Consider the following 22322-nt stretch of genomic DNA (forward strand, 5'->3'; position numbering starts at 1 on the left):
TTGGTCAGTAAGTTGTGTGTTTTTCATTGTACTGGGTGTATGTGTGCATGATGCGTCTGTCCCTGCAGGCTAGATGCAGTGGCCTCTGTGACATCTTGAGTCAGAGGCCATAAAACCTTAAACCCTTTCCAGCTACTTTTCAAGGACAAATCCACTGAGCTTTGAAGAAAACCTGAAACTAAATTCATTTTATTTTCCATTTTATTTGCTTTCTGTTATTATTGACAGGCATCATATGAACTGACCTGTCTTTTTCTTCTATAGAATAAACATTATTATTTTCAGTTTAATATGTGGCCTTGATTGTTTCATTAAATCACTCCTTCCTAAACATTTTCTGCTATTTGAAGCAACACAGGATTGTAATTTTAGAGCTGTTTTGTTAAACAAGGTCATAAAAAGATAATAAAAAAATAGGAAATGAAAATATTTTATCACAGAAATGTGTCCAAAGCTCTGTGATTAGAGGGGGTTTACTTGTGTTTACCATGTGATGTGTATAGAACTCGGTTTTTAATGTTGCATTTGTGGAACCTGTTTTCTGATGTAAGGGAGATTTACTTTTTAACAATCTATCTTCTGACCATCCACGGTCTTCTCTAGTCCAGAGGAGGGAAAAGTTAAAGTGCTGATAGTCATCTGAAGTGCCTTCAGTTATTGTTATGGACCCATAGCACTGACATTCAGTTTCATACTTTTACTGTTGGAGGAGGGAGACCTGCAGACACTGTTCACTGCTGGACGTACATTTAGTTTTTAAATAAAATCTCACAGTTAAGTGTCTCCTGCAGAGACGTTATGTCAGCAACTGTGTCTCAGGATAAGATAGATGTCTATACAACCACGCTGCAACACCACTATTGTTGTGGAAAATGTATTTCTTAATACTTCAAACGCATACACACAGTCTAGTCAGTTGATGGAATATTTCTTTGCAATACAAGAGACCGGCTTCAAGGTTTCTCAGCAAAACATCTCTGTAAATGGTCTTTTTATAGGGAAGTGATAGCAAAAGTCACAATGTGTCCAACCTGGAATTTCTCCATACATATTTATTTTGTTTGCGTGTCCACAATCTAAGACATAAAGAAGCTGGCAGTGATAATCTTTTAGATTCAGATTAGGAGAAAGACGTGTGTACTGAAAACTCCCCTCGAGCTTTGGAATACAACATTGTATATGAGTCACAAAAAAACTGTATAAAACACAGCAAAGTTATTTCAGAAGTCACAGTCAATATCTCATCATCTCATCACCAGCATCAGGTGGTCTGTGTGTTTATGTGAACAACAGCTCAATTACGAGCACAAAGGCTGTAAGCAGTTATTGCTCCCTGGACCTGGAGAATGTGACTGTTAAATCCAAGCCTCAGGAGTTTGCTTTTGTCCTGGTAGCAGGTGTGTATGTTCCAATGGATCCTCTGCTAACTCAGCCCTTGGACGTTTACATGACCCCCTTAGCGGTCGGCAGAGCGTGTGTCCTGAAGTTGCTCCCACCATTGAAGGGGACTCGAACTACGTTCTTTTGAAGACGGTGCTCCCTAAAGTACATCAGTCAGTGTGCCACTAGCGGGGCAAACACACCGGTCGAACTCTGCGCAAACATCATGCTTTAGAATTAGGCCACTACTACATCTGGGCCAGTCAGAACTTTATGCCCCAGCTTGTATTTCTGTCATATACCCCCATCAGGCAAACTGCTCTTACCACATCCAAAACTGTTATAGTTCCTCTGTCGGCTACAGGACGGCTTACAGCCAACAAACTGATTAACTAGTTTTAATTATTAGGACCTGGAGCAGTATCCAACTGCTGTTTTGTGCTGCGTTAAGTTCTGCACTGCTCCATAGAGGGCAGACCGGGTTCCACGATGTTCAGCGTCTCCCTCTCCAGTGCTTTAAACGCTTGCATTGCTCGAACAGAGAACTCCTCCTCTGCGGAGTAGCACACTTTGGCTTCCTTAAAGGCCTGGGCTTGGAGCATCTGGGATATTGTCTGTAATGTCTTGAATTGGAGGAGGAGGACAGGGTCAAGTGTATTGGTCTTGCTTGTAGCTGTCAGCTGCTTGGCAACAGCATTCAGACCAACTCAGAAAATAGTAATTGGTGCTAATATTACTCTGTCCAGACAAAAGTACTGACTGAAAAATGACAATCTAGGGGTTAGTACTGAACTCTGAGGTAGGGTCTACCTACTACGTCACCCGAAAGCCCGTACCTTGTGTTTTTCCAGACCTGTTGACATTGATCAGCATGACTTAAAGCCAAGCTGGTGTAGAGCTCATAAAATGCCTTTACATAAAAGTAAAGAAAAAAACTGCAAATACTGCTGCCGATTATGTTCTAGAGTGTCTCTTAAGTATTAAAAATGTTTGTTCTGCCCTTTTTTTCCCCCTCTCATCTTTTTTTGGTTCATTTTCCTTTTGGGAAACCAAAATTGATGAGACCTGTGTGTTAAAGTGTGGATTTTAAAGAATCTGAGACTTTAACCTTCTGCACACACAGAGCTGCAGCATTAGCATGCAGCAAACTTTGAACCCATCCATAACCTGCATGTGAGTGCATTTCTGCCCCCAGCAGATCAAAGGGTAATTGGACGAAATATCTAGTGAGGGGATTTTGCAGCTTTAAGAGTTTCTCTGAGACCTTCCTGAGGGATGAAGTTTAATTTTTATTGGCCATTAGTGGTGACCTGGGTGGGCTGAGCTCAAATAATCCCCCGACCTCACGCAGTTTGTGTAATCAGTGTGAACACCTTTTACTCTTCACTTCCAGCAAACACAGAATTTAGATTGAATTTGTCAAATTACTGTCAGAATGTGCTCACGCAGATTAGCACTGAGAGCACTACTGAACCAAACTGAAATTACTGAAGCCACAGCTTCCTCTTAATGGTGCATTAAGATGAATACATAAACCTCATTCTCTGTGTACTTTTCAACATTTTCAGATTTTGGTTAAGTGGACATAAACTAAAATCCAGATCCTGGACAATCTCTAACAGTCTTTATGTGCATGAATGGCCAAGTTTGGGATTATGTTCATAGTTAATATAACTGTGCATGTGCGGTCTTCTGCATTCCAACCCAATGCTCTACCACCGAGTCACCAGGCCCCATGTATATGCAAACTGAACAGACACAATTGTAAACAGAGTTGGTGCATTGATGGAATGGCTTTTGTTTCTTTGGGTTTATGGTCAATCTTTCTATAAAATAACGTGTGAATCATGTGCTCACTGTTTACATCCACTAAATCATGTTAGAATAGCTAAACAAACTTTAATATGACCCGTCTTGATGAGAGAGAGCAAAGAAAAATTATTTCACTTCTTTCTTTATAAATTATAAGATTGCTGCTTATATTAACTTGTTTTCTCTTCTTCTTTTCTTTCCCGATACATGATTGCTGCCTTGTAACTCCACATGCCGGCTGTTCGTTCTTCTCTCTCTGCAGATTCCTCAGATCAGCTATGCATCCACAGCCCCAGAGCTGAGCGATGACCGCCGCTACGATTTCTTCTCCCGAGTGGTCCCTCCGGACAGTTTCCAGGCTCAAGCGATGGTGGACATCGTTAAGGCCATGGGCTGGAACTACGTCTCCACAGTGGCCTCTGAGGGGAGCTACGGGGAGAAGGGGGTGGATGCCTTCATGCAGCTCTCCAGAGAAGCGGGTAAGTCTGGTGGCGATGTGTCCAGAAATTCTGACCATCGTGCCCTTTTTAAAAATGTGGTTGAGAGTTAACAGCGATATTAAGCTGCTTTGAAACCCTCTGCAATTTGATTCGGTGTGACGTACACTTCAGAACTTGCTGGAGATTTATCATAGTTTCCATCATTGTCACAGAAATCCACAGCTGGTTGTCTGTACACTGCTGTGAACAGCATGTGATCATAGCTGGTTTTTCTGTTTGCCATCGAAAAGTGCAGACAGTCATGTGCTGCAGCTATGTGCTCGGGTTTCTTTACAGTGTTGTCCACGGCAACAGTTTGCAAACTGTTACTGTATATCATCGTGTTTGAGTGCAGCGTCTGAGTCATGGAACTGTTGTGCTGCCATTTAATGTGTTACTTAATGTCACAGTATAAAACCTGCACATGAAACAAATCTGCTTTAAAGTGTGGGGTAAGCTGTTGAGTCACAGGAGCTGGAAAGGGATTAATTAGAGTATACAGTGCTGTTGATTGCTCTCTGAATAATCTCAGTGACATTTAGAGCAATCTGATGACTCTTCACAACTCACCAGTCGGGAGGTGTCCTGACATTTATGTGCTGCAGGTTTGAGTGGAGTATTAAAGGACATGGCGCTGCCAGGAACCACAGCGGACACCCGGAAACCTCTTTAACTGGGCTAAAACCAAACTGTTGCTAGCATTTCACATGGACGGGGCCTTGATCATTGATCTGCGCTGCTTTGTGAACAATCGTTTGATAAAATGAATTGCACAGCAGTCGTTCTCAGTGTTACCCCGAGCACCGTTCAGCCTCTTTATCCTTGCGGCAGGTTCTCTTTGAAAGGTCTGTGTTCTCGGTTTTAATGCTAATGAGCAGATGACACAAAGACCAGACTCTCACATGCTGGAGTTTGAACAAAGACTGCGACACAAAAGCAGCTACTTGGTGCTGGTGTATCACCAGAAACATTAGCGGGTAATCAGAATGTAATCATTCTGTGGTGGTGTTCTGCTTGACAAAAGGAAAATGTCAATTTACTTTTGTTCACACGTGTGCCAATAGAATTACATTCAATGAATCATTGTTATTGATCAGCAGATCTCGCTCTCCTGTGTGAGTAAAGTGCCGTAACATTTACCGTGGATTTGCACCAGTCACACGATGAGAGAAACTCCGATGTAAAATCGTGAACACTCTGCTTGCTGTCTGTGAAGCGACATGCTCTGCTCACACATCAGAGCTTAGGCTGGATTTTATATAAGTTACGGTCTTGTGTGGTTATTTTGCACCATTGACATCTCCCCGAGGATTCATGATTTGTCTGTGGATATTTTGCATCTCGTTGGGGTTTGGTTTTACATCATTTGGTGTCTCTGTGGTCATTGTTTCTTTTAAAATACAGAAATTTCTCTTTGTGCTTATTTTGTGATTGTTGACCATCAACAATTATTATTTTCGTTGGGGTATTTTGAATGCATCAGATCATATCTGGGACCTTTGGGCCTGTGCCACATAGACTCATTCACTACTCTATCCATGGTCTGATGTACCCATGAACCACTGGACATTTAATTTCTGATGAGCTGACTTCAGCATTAAAATGCTTTGTAAAATGCTCTAGAATCAAAGATTTAGACTCTTAAAGGACTGATGTGACCCTTGTGTTTAGGACTGTGAAAGGTGCCTTAGCTTTAGCATGTCAAACTGGTCAAGCGTTTAAATAAAACACTTCTGGATCTTTCCAGCAGGTCTTAATAGAACCTTGCGCGATTTTTGTTCATATATAAAACTTTTGCTGTCCAAATGTTTTCCTGTTTTTCACGCTGTCTGAATCTGTTCAGAAATGACAGCCCTTGTGTTGTGGGATGCACTTCAAAGTTCACCTGAGACTGATAGTTCTCAGGTGAACTCCAGGTAAATCTCCAGTTGTCACACTAGGCTACACTGAATAAAACAGCACTGTAACTTTGATAGTTTTCTAATTTACTTCTTTCATGACGACAAATTTTCATTCTTTTTGTTCTTCTGAGCTCCAGCAGAGGGAAATGTTCTACCCACTTTCTACAGGGTGAATCAGAAGCACAGTACAAACCTTCAGCTTTTTAGGAAAATGTAACTCAAATTACACTTGTATGAACCAAAGTACATCACTGAAAAAGGCGGAGTGAGACACATTCATCACAACGCAAATGCATAACCAGTATCCCAGGTGCTCTCTTGGTCACCATAATCTGCACCCAGCTGACAAACGCTAACATTTTTTCTACAAAGCAGAGACTAAATATTTCTCTCCACTCACCTCTCGTCAGCTGTCTCCACATACTGTACATTTAGCAGGCTGCTTTGATGACTGTTGGCCACGACCTGCTCCTTTCAGGATCTCTCTGTGGAACAGTGTCAACCATTGCTGGTTTCTTTTAGAACATTGTGGATAAAAAAAAACGCAGTTCATGTTGGCAGGAACAAATCCATGTTGTCTGAATGACAACTGAAGAATCACACACAAATATATTCCAAACACAGACGGAGTGAGTTTTATGAACTTGTTTCTGTCCCAAAATCTCAAACTGCCAAAACAAACACTTAATTTGTTGAATTGGCAAAGCACAAATGTGCCTCCAAGTTTCCTCCATTCACAGCTAGTGAACAAAGCTGGTCACAGAGCAACAATGAAACGAGCTCTATATTTTGTATTCCTAAGTTGTAACAGTCAAGGGACAATCGGGGAGGGAAAGAGTGGAAAAATGTCTTTTGAAATGCTGTAACTTTGAAATATTCCAAGTAGGTTTGGCTCATGCACTGCTAAGATGGACCAAGAGACTTTGCCATATACATAAATAGCATTTAAGTTTCTATTAAGACCAGCTCGAAAGATTGCGAACTACTCCTTTAAAGCACGGAGTAAAGAGGCAGTAGTCCAGTATCCAGGCTGTGCCACATGTGGTCTAGTAACTGTTCTGCAAAGGACTGACTGCAGCTACTGTAAAGCCACACACACACTAAGCCCAAAGAAGATGGGCTGGGATTCAGAAACGGACGATAAATCCAGGAGGAGCGGATCATTAAGAGTCTGCTCCTTGTCCAGATGATGTAATTGCTCCTAAATCCTCATATTTGTGATGCTATCCAAGAATAGGTCCTATCCCTTCTTAGCTGCCTTTCAGCTGATGGGAATCTGAAAGTGTGTGAGAGAGACATGCAGGTCTTTCTAGGTTATCTTCAGATTTGTGACTAATCCACCATGTATTGATTGAAGGAGGTTCCTCCTATCAGTTAGCAGATACATCCTCGTGTAATCTCTCTCTCTCACACACACACACACACACACACACACACACACACACACACACACACACACACACACACACACACACACACACACACACACACACAAATTAGTCAGGTGGAGCCGACTGATTAACAGAAGTTTTCTCAGGCTTCACGCCCAACATTTTGATGAACTATCAGCAGAGTGTGGGATGTCATCACTGCAACAGCACGGTGGTCACATGGTACATTTACTGTGACGACAAACAGGAGTCTCCACTTACAGTAAGGTCTGTAAGTAAACGCATCTGTGTCAACTATCAGCTTTAATTTGAGGGTTCAGCCCCGATATCCATGTATAGGATAGTGTGTGTGTGTGTGTGTGTGTGTGTGTGTGTGTAGGAGCTGCTGTTGTGTTGCCAGCTGAGAGTTGAGGTGAAATGATGCTTCCCCAAAGGTGGAAATAAACACCAAACCTTTTCAGAGAAAGGTGTTATGGGAACTGTAGGTGGTAGATGCTCACAGTGGGGTCATTGTGCTCAAGTCTCAACAACATTGTGCAGAGTTGCGTGTCAAGTGTGCTAATTGGTTGACTTCATAAAGTCGGGGAGTTAGATGGAAACAGGAGAAGAAAACAACAAAATAATTGTAAATTGTAGTTTGCTAAATGCAACACTGCCCTATAGTGGACAGGTGTGTGTCTCTTGTTGTATAACAGAACTAAAACTTATCATTAAAGTGCATGAATTATAAACTGAGGCTGGTGCCCTTTCATGTCTCACTTTTTTCCTTTAGCTGTAGGCCGAACACCGAGAGATGTCATGTTTTACCGTTCAAATAAGGAAATGAAATGTCTTCAGCCAATAACGTGCTTTTTATAAACCTTCACATTATAAGGAACCAGTTCCTGTTCTCCTGTGTTTAATGAGGTCATTGCTGCTATCCAGCCTTAATTTCCAGAACCCATTTTCAGCTAGTGTTATGAGTCTGAATAGCTCTTCATCCAGATGCACTTTTGTGTTTATTGTATCCAACCTGCTGTCATTGTAAATTATGGTCAGGTAAAATGTGTCAATGTAGTAATTGTGGTGGTGTCTGCAATTATCTACAACACATAAATCAGCCGGACGTAAAGAACTCAAGTATTTTGGTCCATTCTTTATTCCAATTTCGCAATTTCCTTTAATCGATCTGCTCAATGTTCCTGGATCCATCATATAGGTTTATTTTCACTCGTTCTAAATATTTACATTTACTGCATTTTTAAAACCAAAGAAATCTGATTTAGTTTCTCAGTTTCACACTACTTTTAAATGCGTCACTAACCCGTGAAGGAGCCGGTGAGAGGTGTGAGTCAGAGCTACATTTGTTTATGGATAATTGAGAACAAAACACGTCAAAGAAGCAGATATTTTCTAAGTCAGATTCCACCAGGAGAGTTTCCAGCCACACATCTAAGAGCTCTAACTGTGAGTCATCAAACATTGTCTGTGGAAAGATGAATAAAGCTTCAACTTTGAAATAGATCCGACAGTTTCTGTGTAATGTGAAAGTGATTTCGGCTCTCTGCCTCCTAATGCCACAAGCTGAGCCTTTAAGCACATCATAATCATATACATGCTGTCTGCTGGGCTTCGTTATGAAATATGTATGTGGTTTCTCGCCACCATAAAAATACACATTTCCTCTGTAAAGCATTATACCTTTTAATTGGATTCTACGTAATAAGACACAGGAGGAATAGATGCTGAAAACATGTTTACAGCTTTATGATCAAACATATCTGTGATATGAGCAGAGATGAGGAGAAACTCGGCGTTCTTACTGCAAGCTCAGAGAGGACCCATATTTTCAAAAAATGCTCTTTTTATTTATCGGAGAATGCATTCCAAGTCCAATACATTAAAATAGACAAGACGTAGAAAAGTATATGAGGCATCAGAGAAGAATCATTCTACTTTTAGTGTCTGTACGGCCGATATAGATGTGCAATATAAACCCACTGTGTGAAAGACTGGTTTCTTCGTTCCTGGAGATATTGATCTATTGATGTGGATCTCACAGCCGGTTAAAGCCCTGCAGATTTGATCTGGTTTCCGATAAAAAAGTTCATAAGTACCAGAACATATAGTCAGCACTCAGCCTTGTCAGTTGTGTATTCAGCTTAGCAGTTGTCGGACGAAACTTAAATTGTTAACGTCAATCATTTTCTAAAATACTGGCTTGTTACTATACTCGGCATACAAAGACTAAAACCGGGGTTTGTCCGCAGCAGCAGGTCTACAGCACAGGTCAACAAGCTGCTCCAGGCTGCAGACTGATGCTAAACATGAGCAGAGACTATTCATTGCTGCTTTTATTGTCTGTGTGGGCATTTTTGGAATAGTGTTTCATTCAGAACATCCTCACCCTCTGCTTCATTAAAAAAAAACAATAGTATATTAAGAAATGAAGGCTATTTCAGCAGGAGCCACAACTGGATTTTCCCAGGCCGCAATAAGGAAAAGAGGTATCAGTGAAATCTGAATGTCGACTAATTTATTGCCTCATTTATCCAACTTGGCCCATAAACGGTGACACCTTGACTTAATAGCAGACTTTCACACTCACCCCAGTTTGCGTTGGGTAATAGAATTTAAACACGTGAGGAAGAATATCTGGAGTCTCAGAGGTGCTTTCTTATCAGGGGTTTTTATTCTGCTGCTTCCTGAATACAGACACATTTCAAAAGAGCCTGAGGAAGCCGCCCTTATCTCTGAATCAGCAGGATTGTAAAGAAAAATGCTGCAAGATATTTGCTTTCCATTCCTTCTGAGGTTGAGACTGCTGACGGGGTAACTGGGCCTCTTAATACCGTCTGAACTCGGTATTGGCAGCACATAGCAGGAGGGAATAATGTCTCAGAGCTATTTGCCATGTGAAGCATTCGAGTGAAGAGCGCTGGTAAAAAATGGCATGAGGCATGAAGAACTACCTGCAGCTACTGTTTGCTTTAAAATTAAAGTGTTTTGATAGGCTTCTGAGATGAGCAATACTGATGCTCAATGAAAGTCACTGCAGGAACGGAAAGGTCTGAACTCTCATACCATTTAAAACCATTTAGATTCTTACAATTTCCCAATTTAAAAAATGCCATATGATGGTGCGGTAAATTGATCATGGTATTATGGTAGGTAGGTATTATGGTAGGTAGGTATGTTGGTAGGTATGTTGGTAGGTAGGTATGTTGGTATTATGGTAGGAAGGTATGGTATGTATGTTATTATGGTAGGTAGGTATGTTGGTAGGTAGGTATGGTATGTTGGTATAGTATGATATTATGGTAGGAAGGTAGGTAGGTATGGTATGTTGGTATGGATGATATTATGGTAGGTAGGTAGGTATGGTATGTTGGTATGTTATGTTGGTATTATGGTATATTAGTATGGTATATTGGTATGTATGATATTATGGTAGGTAGGTATGGTATGTTGGTATAGTATGTTGGTATTATGGTAGGTAGATATGGTATGTTGGTATAGTATGATATCATGGAAGGAAGGTAGGTAGGTATGTTATGTTGGTATGGTATGTTGATATTATAGTATGTTGGTATGGTATGTTGATATTATAGTATGTTGGTATGGTATGTTGGTATTATGGTAGGTAGGTATGGTATGTTGGTATTATGGTAAGTAGGTAGGTATGGTATGTTGGTATTATGGTTGGTAGGTAGGTATGGTATGTTGGTATTATGGTAGGTAGGTATGGTATGTTGGTATGGATGATATTATGGTAGGTAGGTAGGTGTGGTATGTTGTTATTATTGTAGGTAGGTAGGTATGGTATTGGTATTATAGTATGTTGGTATTATGGTAGGTAGGTACGGTATGTTGGTATAGTATGATATTATGGTAGGAAGGTAGGTAGGTATGGTATGTTGGTATGGATGATATTATGGTAGGTAGCTATGGTATGGTATGTTGGTATTATGGTTGGTAGGTAGGTATGGTATGTTGGTATTATGGTAAGTAGGTATGGGATGTTGGTATTATGGTATGTTGGTATTATGGTATGTTGGTATGTATGATATTATGGTAGGTAGGTAGGTATGGTATGTTGGTATGGTATGATATTATGGTATTATGGTAGGTTGGTATGGTATGTTGGTATGGTATGTTGGTATTATGGTATGTTGGTATGGTATGTTGGTATTATGGTATGTTGGTATGGTATGTTGGTATTATGGTATGTTGGTATGGTATGTTGGTATTATGGTAAGTAGGTAGGTATGGTATGTTGGTATTATGGTAGGTAGGTATGGTATGTTGGTATGGATGATTTTATGGTAGGTAGGTAGGTAGGTGTGGTATGTTGTTATTATTGTAGGTAGGTAGGTATGGTATTATGGTTGGTAGGTAGGTATGGTATTGGTATTATAGTATGTTGGTATGGCATGTTGGTATTATGGTATGTTGGTATGGTATGTTGGTATTATGGTAGGTAGGTACGGTATGTTGGTGTTATGGTAGGTAGGTATGGGATGTTGGTATTATGGTATGTTCGTATGGTATGTTGGTATTATGGTATGTTGGTATTATGGTATGTTGGTATGGTATGATATTATGGTAGGTAGGTACGTATGGTATGTTGGTATTATGGTTGGTAGGTATGGGATGTTGGTATTATGGTATGTTCGTATGGTATGTTGGTATTATGGTATGTTGGTATGGTATGTTGGTATTATGGTATGTTGGTATGGTATGTTGGTATGTATGATATTATGGTAGGTAGGTATGGTATGTTGGTATGGATGATATTATGGTAGGTAGGTAGGTAGGTATGGTATGTTGGTATGGTATGTTGGTATTATGGTTGGTTGGTAGGTAGGTATGGTATGTTGGTATGGTATGTTGGTATTATGGTTGGTTGGTAGGTAGGTATGGTATGTTCGCATAGTATGTTGGTATTATGGTATGTTGGTATTATGGTAGGTTGGTAGGTACGTATGGTATGTTGGTATGGTATGTTGGTATTATGGTATGTTGTTATGGTATGTTGGTATGGTATGTTGGTATTATGGTATGTTGGTATGGTATGTTGGTATTATGGTATGTTGGTATGGTATGTTGGTATTATGGTTGGTAGGTTGGTATGTTGGTATTATGGTTGGTAGGTAGGTATGGTATGTTGGTATGGATGATTTTATGGTAGGTAGGTAGGTAGGTATGGTATGTTGGTATGGATGATATTATGGTAGGTAGGTAGGTGTGGTATGTTGTTATTATTGTAGGTAGGTAGGTATGGTATTATGGTTGGTTGGTAGGTAGGTATGGTATTGGTATTATAGTATGTTGGTATGGCATGTTGGTATTATGGTAGGTAGGTACGGTATGTTGGTGTTATGGTAGGTAGGTATGGGATGTTGGTATTATGGTATGTTCGTATGGTATGTTGGTATTATGGTATGTTGGTATTATGGTATGTTGGTATGGTATGATATTATGGTAGGTAGGTACGTATGGTATGTTGGTATTATGGTTGGTAGGTATGGTATGTTGGTATGTATGATATTATGGTAGGTAGGTAGGTAGGTATGGTATGTTGGTATTATGGTAGGTAGGTATGGGATGTTGGTATTATGGTATGTTCGTATGGTATGTTGGTATTATGGTATGTTGGTATGGTATGTTGGTATGTATGATATTATGGTAGGTAGGTAGGTATGGTATGTTGGTATGGATGATATTATGGTAGGTAGGTAGGTAGGTATGGTATGTTGGTATGGTATGTTGGTATTATGGTTGGTTGGTAGGTAGGTATGGTATGTTGGTATTATGGTTGGTTGGTAGGTAGGTATGGTATGTTCGCATAGTATGTTGGTATTATGGTATGTTGGTATTTTGGTAGGTTGGTAGGTACGTATGGTATGTTGGTATGGTATGTTGGTATTATGGTATGTTGGTATGGTATGTTGGTATTATGGTATGTTGGTATGGTATGTTGGTATTATGGTATGTTGGTATGGTATGTTGGTATTATGGTATGTTGTTATGGTATGTTGGTATTATGGTTGGTAGGTAGGTATGGTATGTTGGTATTATGGTTGGTAGGTAGGTATGGTATGTTGGTATCGATGATTTTATGGTAGGTAGGTAGGTATGTTATGTTGGTATTATGGTAGGTAGGTATGTATGATATTATGGTAGGTAGGTATGGTATGTTGGTATTATGGTAGGTAGGTATGGTATGATATTATGGTATTATGGTAGGTAGGTAGGTATGGTATGTTGCTATGGTATGATATTATGGTAGGTAGGTATGGTATGGTATGTTGGTATTATGGTATGTTGGTATGGTATGTTGGTATTATGGTAGGTAGGTATGGTATGTTGGTATGGTATGATATTATGGTAGGTAGGTACGGTATGTTGGTATTATGGTAGGTAGGTAGGTATGGTATTTTGGTATTATGGTATGTTGGTATGGTATGTTGGTATGTATGATATTATGGAAGGTAGGTAGGTATGGTATGTTGGTATGGTATGATATTATGGTAAGTTGGTATGGTATGATATTATGGTATGTTGGTATTATGGTATGTTGGTATTGTATGTTGGTATTATGGTAGGTAGGTAGGTATGGTATGTTGGTATCGATGATTTTATGGTAGGTAGGTAGGTATGTTATGTTGGTATTGTGGTAGGTAGGTATGGTATGTTGGTATTATGGTATGTTGGTATGTATGATATTATGGTAGGTATGGTATGTTGGTATTATGGTAGGTAGGTATGGTATGATATTATGGTAGGTAGGTAGGTATGGTATGTTGCTATGGTATGATATTATGGTAGGTAGGTATGGTATGGTATGTTGGTATTATGGTATGTTGGTATGGTATGTTGGTATTATGGTAGGTAGGTATGGTATGTTGGTATGGTATGATATTATGGTAGGTAGGTATGGTATGTTGGTATTATGGTAGGTAGGTATGGTATGTTGGTATGGTATGATATTATGGTATTATGGTAAGTTGGTATGGTATGTTGGTATGGTATGATATTATGGTATTATGGTAGGTACGTATGGTATGTTGGTGTTATGGTAAGTAGGTATGGTATGTTGGTATGATATTATGGTAGGTAGGTATGTTATGTTGGTATTATGGTTGGTAGGTAGGTATGGTATGTTATTATGGTAGGTAGGTATAGTATGTATGTTGGTATGTTGGTATTATGGTAGGTATGGTATGTTGGTATTATGGTAGGTAGATATGGTATGTTGGTATGGTATGTTGGTATTATGTTATGTTGGTATGGTATGTTGGTATGTATGATATTATGGTATGTTGGTATGGTATGTTATAGTATGATATTATGGTAGGAAGGTAGGTATGGTATGTTGGGTATGGTATGTTGATATTATAGTATGTTGGTATGGTATGTTGGTATTATGGTAGGTAGGTATGGTATGTTGGTATAGTATGATATTATGGTAGGAAGGTAGGTATGGTATGTTGGGTATGGTATGTTGATATTATAGTATGTTGGTATGGTATGTTGGTATTATGGTAGGTAGGTATGGTATGTTGGTATAGTATGATATTATGGTAGGAAGGTAGGTATGGTATGTTGGTATTATGGTAGGTAGGTATGTTGGTATTATGGTAGGTAGGTATGGTATGTTGGTATGGATTATATTATGGTAGGTAGGTGTGGTATGTTGGTATGGATGATATTATGGTAGGTAGGTATGGTATGTTGGCAGGGGCGGCTATAGCTCAGTTTGTAAAGGCAGTTGCTTACGGACCACAGGGTGAGTGGTTCGATCCCCGACCCTGGCTATATGTCGAAGTGTCCCTGGGCAAGACCCTGAACCCCTAACAGCCCATTTCCCCTCCCCAGCGATGCAGTGCCGGTCCAAGCCCGGTAGAAATTGGGGAGGGTTGCGTCAGGAAGGGCATCCGGCGTAAAAACTGTGCCAAATCAACATGCGGACAATGATCCGCTGTGGCGACCCCGAACACACGGGATAAGCCGAAAGGAGAGTAGTAGTAGTAGTAGGTATGGTATGTTGGTATTATGGTAGTTATGGCATGTTGGTATGTATGATATTATGGTATGTTGGTATTATGGTAGGTAGATATGGTATGTTGGTATTATGGTAGGTAGGTAGGTAGGTATGGTATGTTGGTATAATGGTTGGTAGGTAGGTATGGTATGTTCTTATGGTATGTTGGTATTATGGTATGTTGGTAGGTTGGTATGGTATGTTGGTATAATGGTTGTTAAGTAGGTATGGTATGTTGGTAAGGATGATATTATGGTAGGTAAGTAGGTATGGTATGTTGGTATTATGGTATGTTGGTATTATGGTAGGTAGGTATGGTATGTTGGTATAATGGTTGGTAGGTATGGTATGTTTGTATGGTATGTTGGTATTATGGTATGTTGGTAGGTAGGTATGGTATGTTGGTATAATGGTTGGTAGGTAGGTATGGTATGTTCGTATGGTATGTTGGTATTATGGTATGTTGGTATTATGGTATGTTGGTATTGTATTATATTATGGTAGGTAGGTATGTAGGTATGGTATCATGGTTGGTTGGTAGGTAGGTATGGTATGTTGGTATGTATGATATTATGGTAGGTAAGTAGGTAGGTATGGTATGTCGGTATTATGGTTGGTAGGTATGGTATGTTGGTATTATTGTAGGTAGGTAGGTATGGTATTGGTATTATAGTATGTTGGTATGGCATGTTGGTATTATGGTATGTTGGTATGGTATGTTGGTATTATGGTAGGTAGGTATGGTATGTTGGTATTATGGTAGGTAGGTAGGTAGGTATGGTATGTTGGTATTATGGTATGTTGGTATGGTATGTTGGTATGGTATGATATTATGGTATTATGGTAAGTTGGTATGGTATGTTGGTATGGTATGATATGGTATTATGGTAGGTAGGTATGGTATGTTGGTATTATGGTAGGAAGGTATGGTATGTTGGTATTATGGTAGGTAGATACGTAGGTACGGTATGTTGGTATGGTATGATATTATGGTAGGTACAGTATGTTGGTATTATGGTTGGTAGGTAGGTATGGTATGTTGCTATGGTATGATATTATAGTATTATGGTATATTGGTATGGTATGTTGGTATGGTATGATATTTTGGTAGGTAGGTATGGTATGTTGGTATTATGGTAGGTAGGTATGGTATGTTGGTATTATTGTTGGTTGGTAGGTAGGTATGGTATGTTGGTATGGTATGTTGGTATTATGGTAGGTAGATACGTAGGTACGGTATGTTGGTATGGTATGATATTATGGTAGGTACAGTATGTTGGTGTTATGGTAAGTAGGTAGGTAGGTATGGTATGTTGGTATTATGGTTGGTAGGTAGGTATGGTATGTTGGTATGGATGATTTTATGGTAGGTAGGTAGGTATGGTATGTTGGTATGGATGATATTATGGTAGGTAGGTAGGTATGGTATGTTGGTATGGTATGTTGGTATGGTATGATATTTTGGTAGGTAGGTATGGTATGTTGGTATGTATGATATTATGGTAGGTAGGTAGGTATGGTATGTTCGCATAGTATGTTGGTATGGTAGGTAGGTATGGTATGTTGGTATGGATGATATTATGGTAGGTAGGTAGGTATGTTGGTATGGTATGATATTTTGGTAGGTAGGTACGGTATGTTGGTATGGTATGATATTATGGTAGGTACAGTATGTTGGTGTTATGGTAAGTAGGTAGGTAGGTATGGTATGTTGCTATGGTATGATATTATGGTAGGTAGGTATGGTATGTTGGTATTATGGTAGGTAGGTAGGTAGGTATGGTATGTTGGTATTGTATGTTGGTATTATGGTAGGTAGGTATGGTATGTTGGTATGGATGATATTATGGTAGGTAGGTAGGTATGTTGGTATGGTATGATATTTTGGTAGGTAGGTATGGTATGATATTATGGTAGGTAGGTATGGTATGTTGGTATTATGGATGGTAGGTAGGTATGGTATGTTGGTATGGTATGATATTATGGTATTATGGTATGTTGGTATGTATGATATTATGGTAGGTAGGTAGGTATGGTATGTTGGTATTATGGTTGGTTGGTATTGTATGTTGGTATTATGGTAGGTAGGTATGGTATGTTCGCATAGTATGTTGGTATTATGGTATGTTGGTATGGTATGTTGGTATTATGGTAGGTAGATACGTAGGTACGGTATGTTGGTATGGTATGATATTATGGTAGGTAGTTAGGTATGGTATGTTGGTATTATGGTATGTTGGTATTATGGTATGTTGGTATGGTATGTTGGTATTATGGTTGGCTGGTAGGTAGGTATGGTAGGTATGTAGGTAGGTAGGTATGGTATGTTGGTATTATGGTATGTTGGTATTATGGTATGTTGGTATGTATGATATTATGGTATGTTGGTATGGTATGTTGGTATTATGGTATGTTGGTATGTATGATATTATGGTAGGTAGGTATTGTATGCATGTATGTTGTCTCTCACTGAATGGGCTCCTCTGGGAGCTGATGACCGTATACAGACATGTCATTATCCATAATGGCCAGCAGTTTGTACAAAGTCTGTCAAGAGGAAATCCAGATTCTAACGGACCATCCTGGCTGATGATTTTTATCCAGTCTTGAGGAATCTGTCTTAGATATGTTGCCTCCCCAGCTAACCGCAGAGAAAAAAAATAATAGTGGCAACCACAGACTCCAGGCACCAAGTCTCTACTCAAAGTCTTTTACCGGATTCCCGTACTCTTCCCCTCCATCATCCCTGATACACCCCATGATGGCTGAGCCATCCGGATGGGGCACAGTGCAGAGTTGTTGCAATAGTCTATTCAAATATTCTACTGTATAAAATATTCAAATTCAAATATCAAAACACATTTTTAAATATAAGTTTAGAATACATATATTCCACAATCTAGTGCCATAAGATACAAGTGAAAAGTTGGTGTCACACTTTTAAAAGTTCAATATTTATCTACAGATCTGTGATTTTGTGTTGTTTTGTATTATTGTAGCCTAAAACCAAACAGAACTTTCTGTCAGTTTGGATCATTATTTCTCTGACCACTCATTCGGCTTTGGTTTGATTACACCCATGTGTTTCTCTGTCACCACCCGCTGAGCTGAAGCCTCTGAAGCAGAACACAAACAATTTGGGTTTTATGTTTTGTTTTTTTACAGTGAGAAGAGGAGCTGATTTAAATCCTTGTAACAGGAACATTTAGAAACTCAAAGTATAAGGAACCACTTTCCCCAGCTCTAATACATAATTCAAAGTTAGGAGTTCAGCAACTTTTTAAAGAATAATTTAGAAAAATCCAAAAGTGTTTGGTTTTTTTTGTTTTTTTTTCTTTGTTTTTTTTAAGAATTCAATTAGTGATGGTAAATTATTATCTGAAAAATTAAGTTTTTCAACCATGTTTTGCAGTTGATTAACACAGATGTAAAAGTTGTTTTTGAATATGAGCCTCATAAATTCACATCTCAACTTTGCATATGTAGCCATCATTTCCAAAGCAATGTAACAGATTTAACATGCGACCTAGTAGACTTGGCTTAAAGAAAACTGAAAAAAAGAGACAATAAAAACTTGTGTTTGCAGCGAACACCCTTTATAATTTCATCATATAAAGGCAGTAGCACAGCTCCTGAGACTTATTTTGAGTTGGAAGCATTTTGTTGTCTTGAAATGATTTTTACGTGGTATGAAAATCAGACTGAGGACTGAAATTCATTAATAGGAATTTTAATATATAAAAATGTGTCGTCTGCATACAGATGAGGATACTGGTGCAGAACCTTAACAAAAAAATGTTGTTACTGATCATATTTTGCAAGGTTGTGTGTGGTGAATTTTAAGCATTGGCGTGAACAACAGAAGACATTAAAACATGTTTTAAAGTTCTTATAGCTCAGCTGAAATGAATGCAAACCGTCTGTGTGCTGCCTGGAGATTAGTAATATGCTGCTATCTATCTGGTGACCGTGTTCCCCAACAACAGCCCTGCTTCTGTCTTGTTTCTATGGTGGCTCCTCTTCATCCTCCTCCATCGTTTCCTCAAACAACCATCCCCTCAGTGTGTTTATTTATGAATTCATTACACTGGAAGCACGTTAGACACACAACAGCAGCTAATGCAGCGTCTAATTTGCCTATTTGATTACCTGGGAATCCTGGATGGCTCCAACAGCCGTTTATTAGTCCCCTCGCTCCCACAAACTCAGAGTAGTGACATATACTTATCCCTACGGTGGGAGCTGCAGAGTGGGGGTGGGAGGGAGGATGCTATAAATGAAAAGAGGATGTTACACTTTACTTTATCAGCGCATGGTATGTTAGCTGGAATGATAGGCAGTCTAAAGTGATTCAAGGAGAGATCCGTCAGCTGGAGGAAATGTATAGTGTTCATGTTGAGTTTTGGAATTCGCTGCTGCACAGACGGGACTAATGTTTGCTCTGGGTGCAGCAAGACACCATTCGTCAAAACAACGCTCTCCTAAATCCTCCATTTTGTACCACAAATCCATTTCTTCCTTTTTTTTTTTTCTTCCATGCAGCTCAGCCATAATCACACTGACAACATCTGATCCATTCTTCTGCCTCTCTGCTCTTCTTCACCGTGTGAGCAAATTTCAGATTTGATGCTGAATGAGGTAAAAACGAGCGCTAAGTTAAACTGATTCCTGCAGGTTGCAGATTGGCGTCAAAGCATCGTGAGTAGTTCAGGTGGAGTATTAATGTAAATTAAAGCAGTACACTGCCATACACATGAGCTCAATATCATATGAACCTCAAGGATTTATGAAGAGACAAAGAAAACAAACTAAAACTTGTCTGCAGTCTGAGTGTTCAGTGGTAGATAGCTGAACAAAATAAATACTCTGAAAATAATTTAATATCCCGTTTTCACAACTGTTTGTCTTATGAATTAATAAAGAAGTGCATCTTAGTCATCTAAGGAATCACAAGTGTAATTTCTAAATGGCAGTTTGCCATAAATGTTGTATTAATCAGATCAGTACACCTCCCCCATCTCAACGGTTGTCATTTTGTTTTGCTGTGCTTGAGGCACTTTAGCATCCAACCTGAAGGTGCAAACACTAACAAAGTGCATATAGGAATACAGTGTGGGAAACTTGAACTAATGTGCAGCATGAACAGTGTTTGGTGCATGACAAAAATCAAATTTCTCTTTTAATAGTAAACAGGCTTTGTAGATAAATTAACAGAAATGTTGATTATCTTTTTTTACTATAGGAGATATTCTAACTTGGTTGCATCCTAAGCTAAATGACAAATGTGGGACTGTGTCTCTATAAAGTCTGAAATATGAATCTTCTCTAATGGACAGAGGACTGTGAAGGAGGCAAAGCCTTTTATTTAATTATCAAAGATTTAACTGAAAGAAAATAAATGTAAAGACATTATAACGTGTAAAACTGGCTGACATTTTGACTCATCATAGGCAGAAGAAAGATAAACATCAATGATCATCTCTTTTTCTGATGCCTATGTGTTTAATTACACATAAAATCTGATTCATCTGCAGAATCTGTCTTTACTTTAGAGACAGACCTTAAAGACTTAGTGTGTGTGTGTGTGTGTTTATCTGGTATCTCTGTAATAGCTGGTGTTAGGCATTTTGTTGTGATCGTAAAGGTTACGGTAAGGAGACATGGTAATTAAAAAAGTAATGGTATAATTTTTATAGCTCAGCTTCATCAAACTGTGAATGTGTCTGAATTGGGGGGAAAAAAAGGTTGAACTGACTTTTAAACTGATCTACAAGTTTCTTTTTCTAGATTAACTTTGTTTAAAACTGAACCCTAATATTATCTACAGGACGAACAGGATGACAATCCCCCATCTATAGGATGCGGAGGCTCACTCAATGATGCTCCATCCCTCCAGTACAGTCCAGAATCAGTGCCATGGAGCACGGAAGCTGTTGGTCGTCCAACAACACTTTTAGTTTGTCCTTTTTGTTACCTGCCTGTTTATTATATTTAGATAGTTCTATTTGTAGCATTTATAGCAGTGAGGTTCTAGTGGTTTCTCTGGCTCTGCAGACAGAGGCTGATTGCAGTCCAGTACTTGGCAGTGTTTGTGTGGCGTGGAGTTTTAATCTTGTTATTTTTAAAAGGCTGGTATTGGAGATTGTTTGAAGTGAGTGAGGTCCTAACTGTTGTTCGTCAGCATTATTGGATTGCTGAGGGTCTCTGACCCTGTGAAGATGTGGGAAGAGGCTGCTGTCATTCCATAAGATGGTTGTGCCTGTAATTTAAAACGTAACATCATCTGAAGGACACATGAGTAACAGTAAAATAACTCTTTCCATGTGGACATCGAACACTACACATTAATGCTTAAGAGTAGCTGCAGCAGCCGCATGTGTATGAAACTCGACTCCAACAAAGAGTCATGTAATGATGCCCATCACGGAGGGGGGACCTCCGCCCAGCCACAGGTCATTACTGTAAGACCATGGTGAAGTCTACACTATACGTATGAAGCTAATGACTCAGTCAGTTACTCACTGCCAAAGCCTCTAACATTTGTGCCTCGGACTTTAGCTCCCAGTGAACAACAGCAAACCAAGAACCTGAGACTTAACATGAATAAGATAAGATCTTTATTGTCATCGTACATGTACAATGAAATTCTGTTGGAGCCCCTCCTGATGCCACACATATTATAAATAATCTATACAGAAGTAGTAAAAATCCAATTAAATAAAAAAAAAAAATAGGAAATACTAGTTACATGTCCACTAGTCTTCGCCGGTGTTTAATATATTGCCAGATGGGAGGAGGATAAACATGTTGTGACTCGGGTGTGAGGGGCCATTGATGATGGTCCTGACCCTGAAGCACACTTCAGTTGGTGAGGTGTGTCGAAGTGTCCTTGGGCAAGACACAGAACCCCAAGTTGCTCCAGGTGGGTGAGCTGAGCACCTTGGATGGTGGCCGCCACCATCTGGGTGGGTGTGTGGGTGTATTGTTTGAATGGGAATCAACATTCTAAAGACCTATATAAGTGGCCACTTACCATTTACTGAGATGTCATCTAATCTGGGACCTGGGGATCCTCCCTGCAGTCTTAATAATTTGCACCATACTGTGATGCAGTAGGTGATGACCGACTGAATGACTGACCCGTAGAAGTTCACCAGCAGTTGTTGTGCTTCCTTTAGCAGCCTCAGGAAGTGTAGCCTCTGAAGCCCTTTTTGGTCATTGCTAACGTATTAGCAGTCCAATTCAATTCCCAGCTGATGACCACTCAGAGGTGTTCGTAGCTATGCACAACCTCCACCTTCTCACCATTGATGCAAATGGGATTTAGGGCAGG

The 22322-nt window shown here is 39.5% G+C and overlaps 1 protein-coding gene across 4 annotated transcripts in view; it reads left to right on the plus strand.

The window, feature by feature from the left end:
* The window catches only part of grm7 (glutamate metabotropic receptor 7), a 210948-nt gene that overhangs the window by 66289 nt on the left and 122337 nt on the right, over window positions 1-22322 (plus strand). For all 4 annotated transcript variants that reach the window (XR_010914455.1, XM_067505108.1, XM_067505107.1 and 1 more), the window contains exon 2: window positions 3455-3671. Coding sequence is in view for 3 of the 4 variants with exons in the window: in XM_067505108.1 (XP_067361209.1) it covers window positions 3455-3671 (217 nt within the window). In the remaining variant the exon portion in view is untranslated. The remainder of the gene's footprint in view (window positions 1-3454; window positions 3672-22322) is intronic.

The sequence above is a fragment of the Channa argus genome, chromosome 5 (genome assembly GCF_033026475.1).
Source record: "Channa argus isolate prfri chromosome 5, Channa argus male v1.0, whole genome shotgun sequence".
Classification (NCBI taxonomy): Eukaryota; Metazoa; Chordata; class Actinopteri; order Anabantiformes; family Channidae; genus Channa; species Channa argus.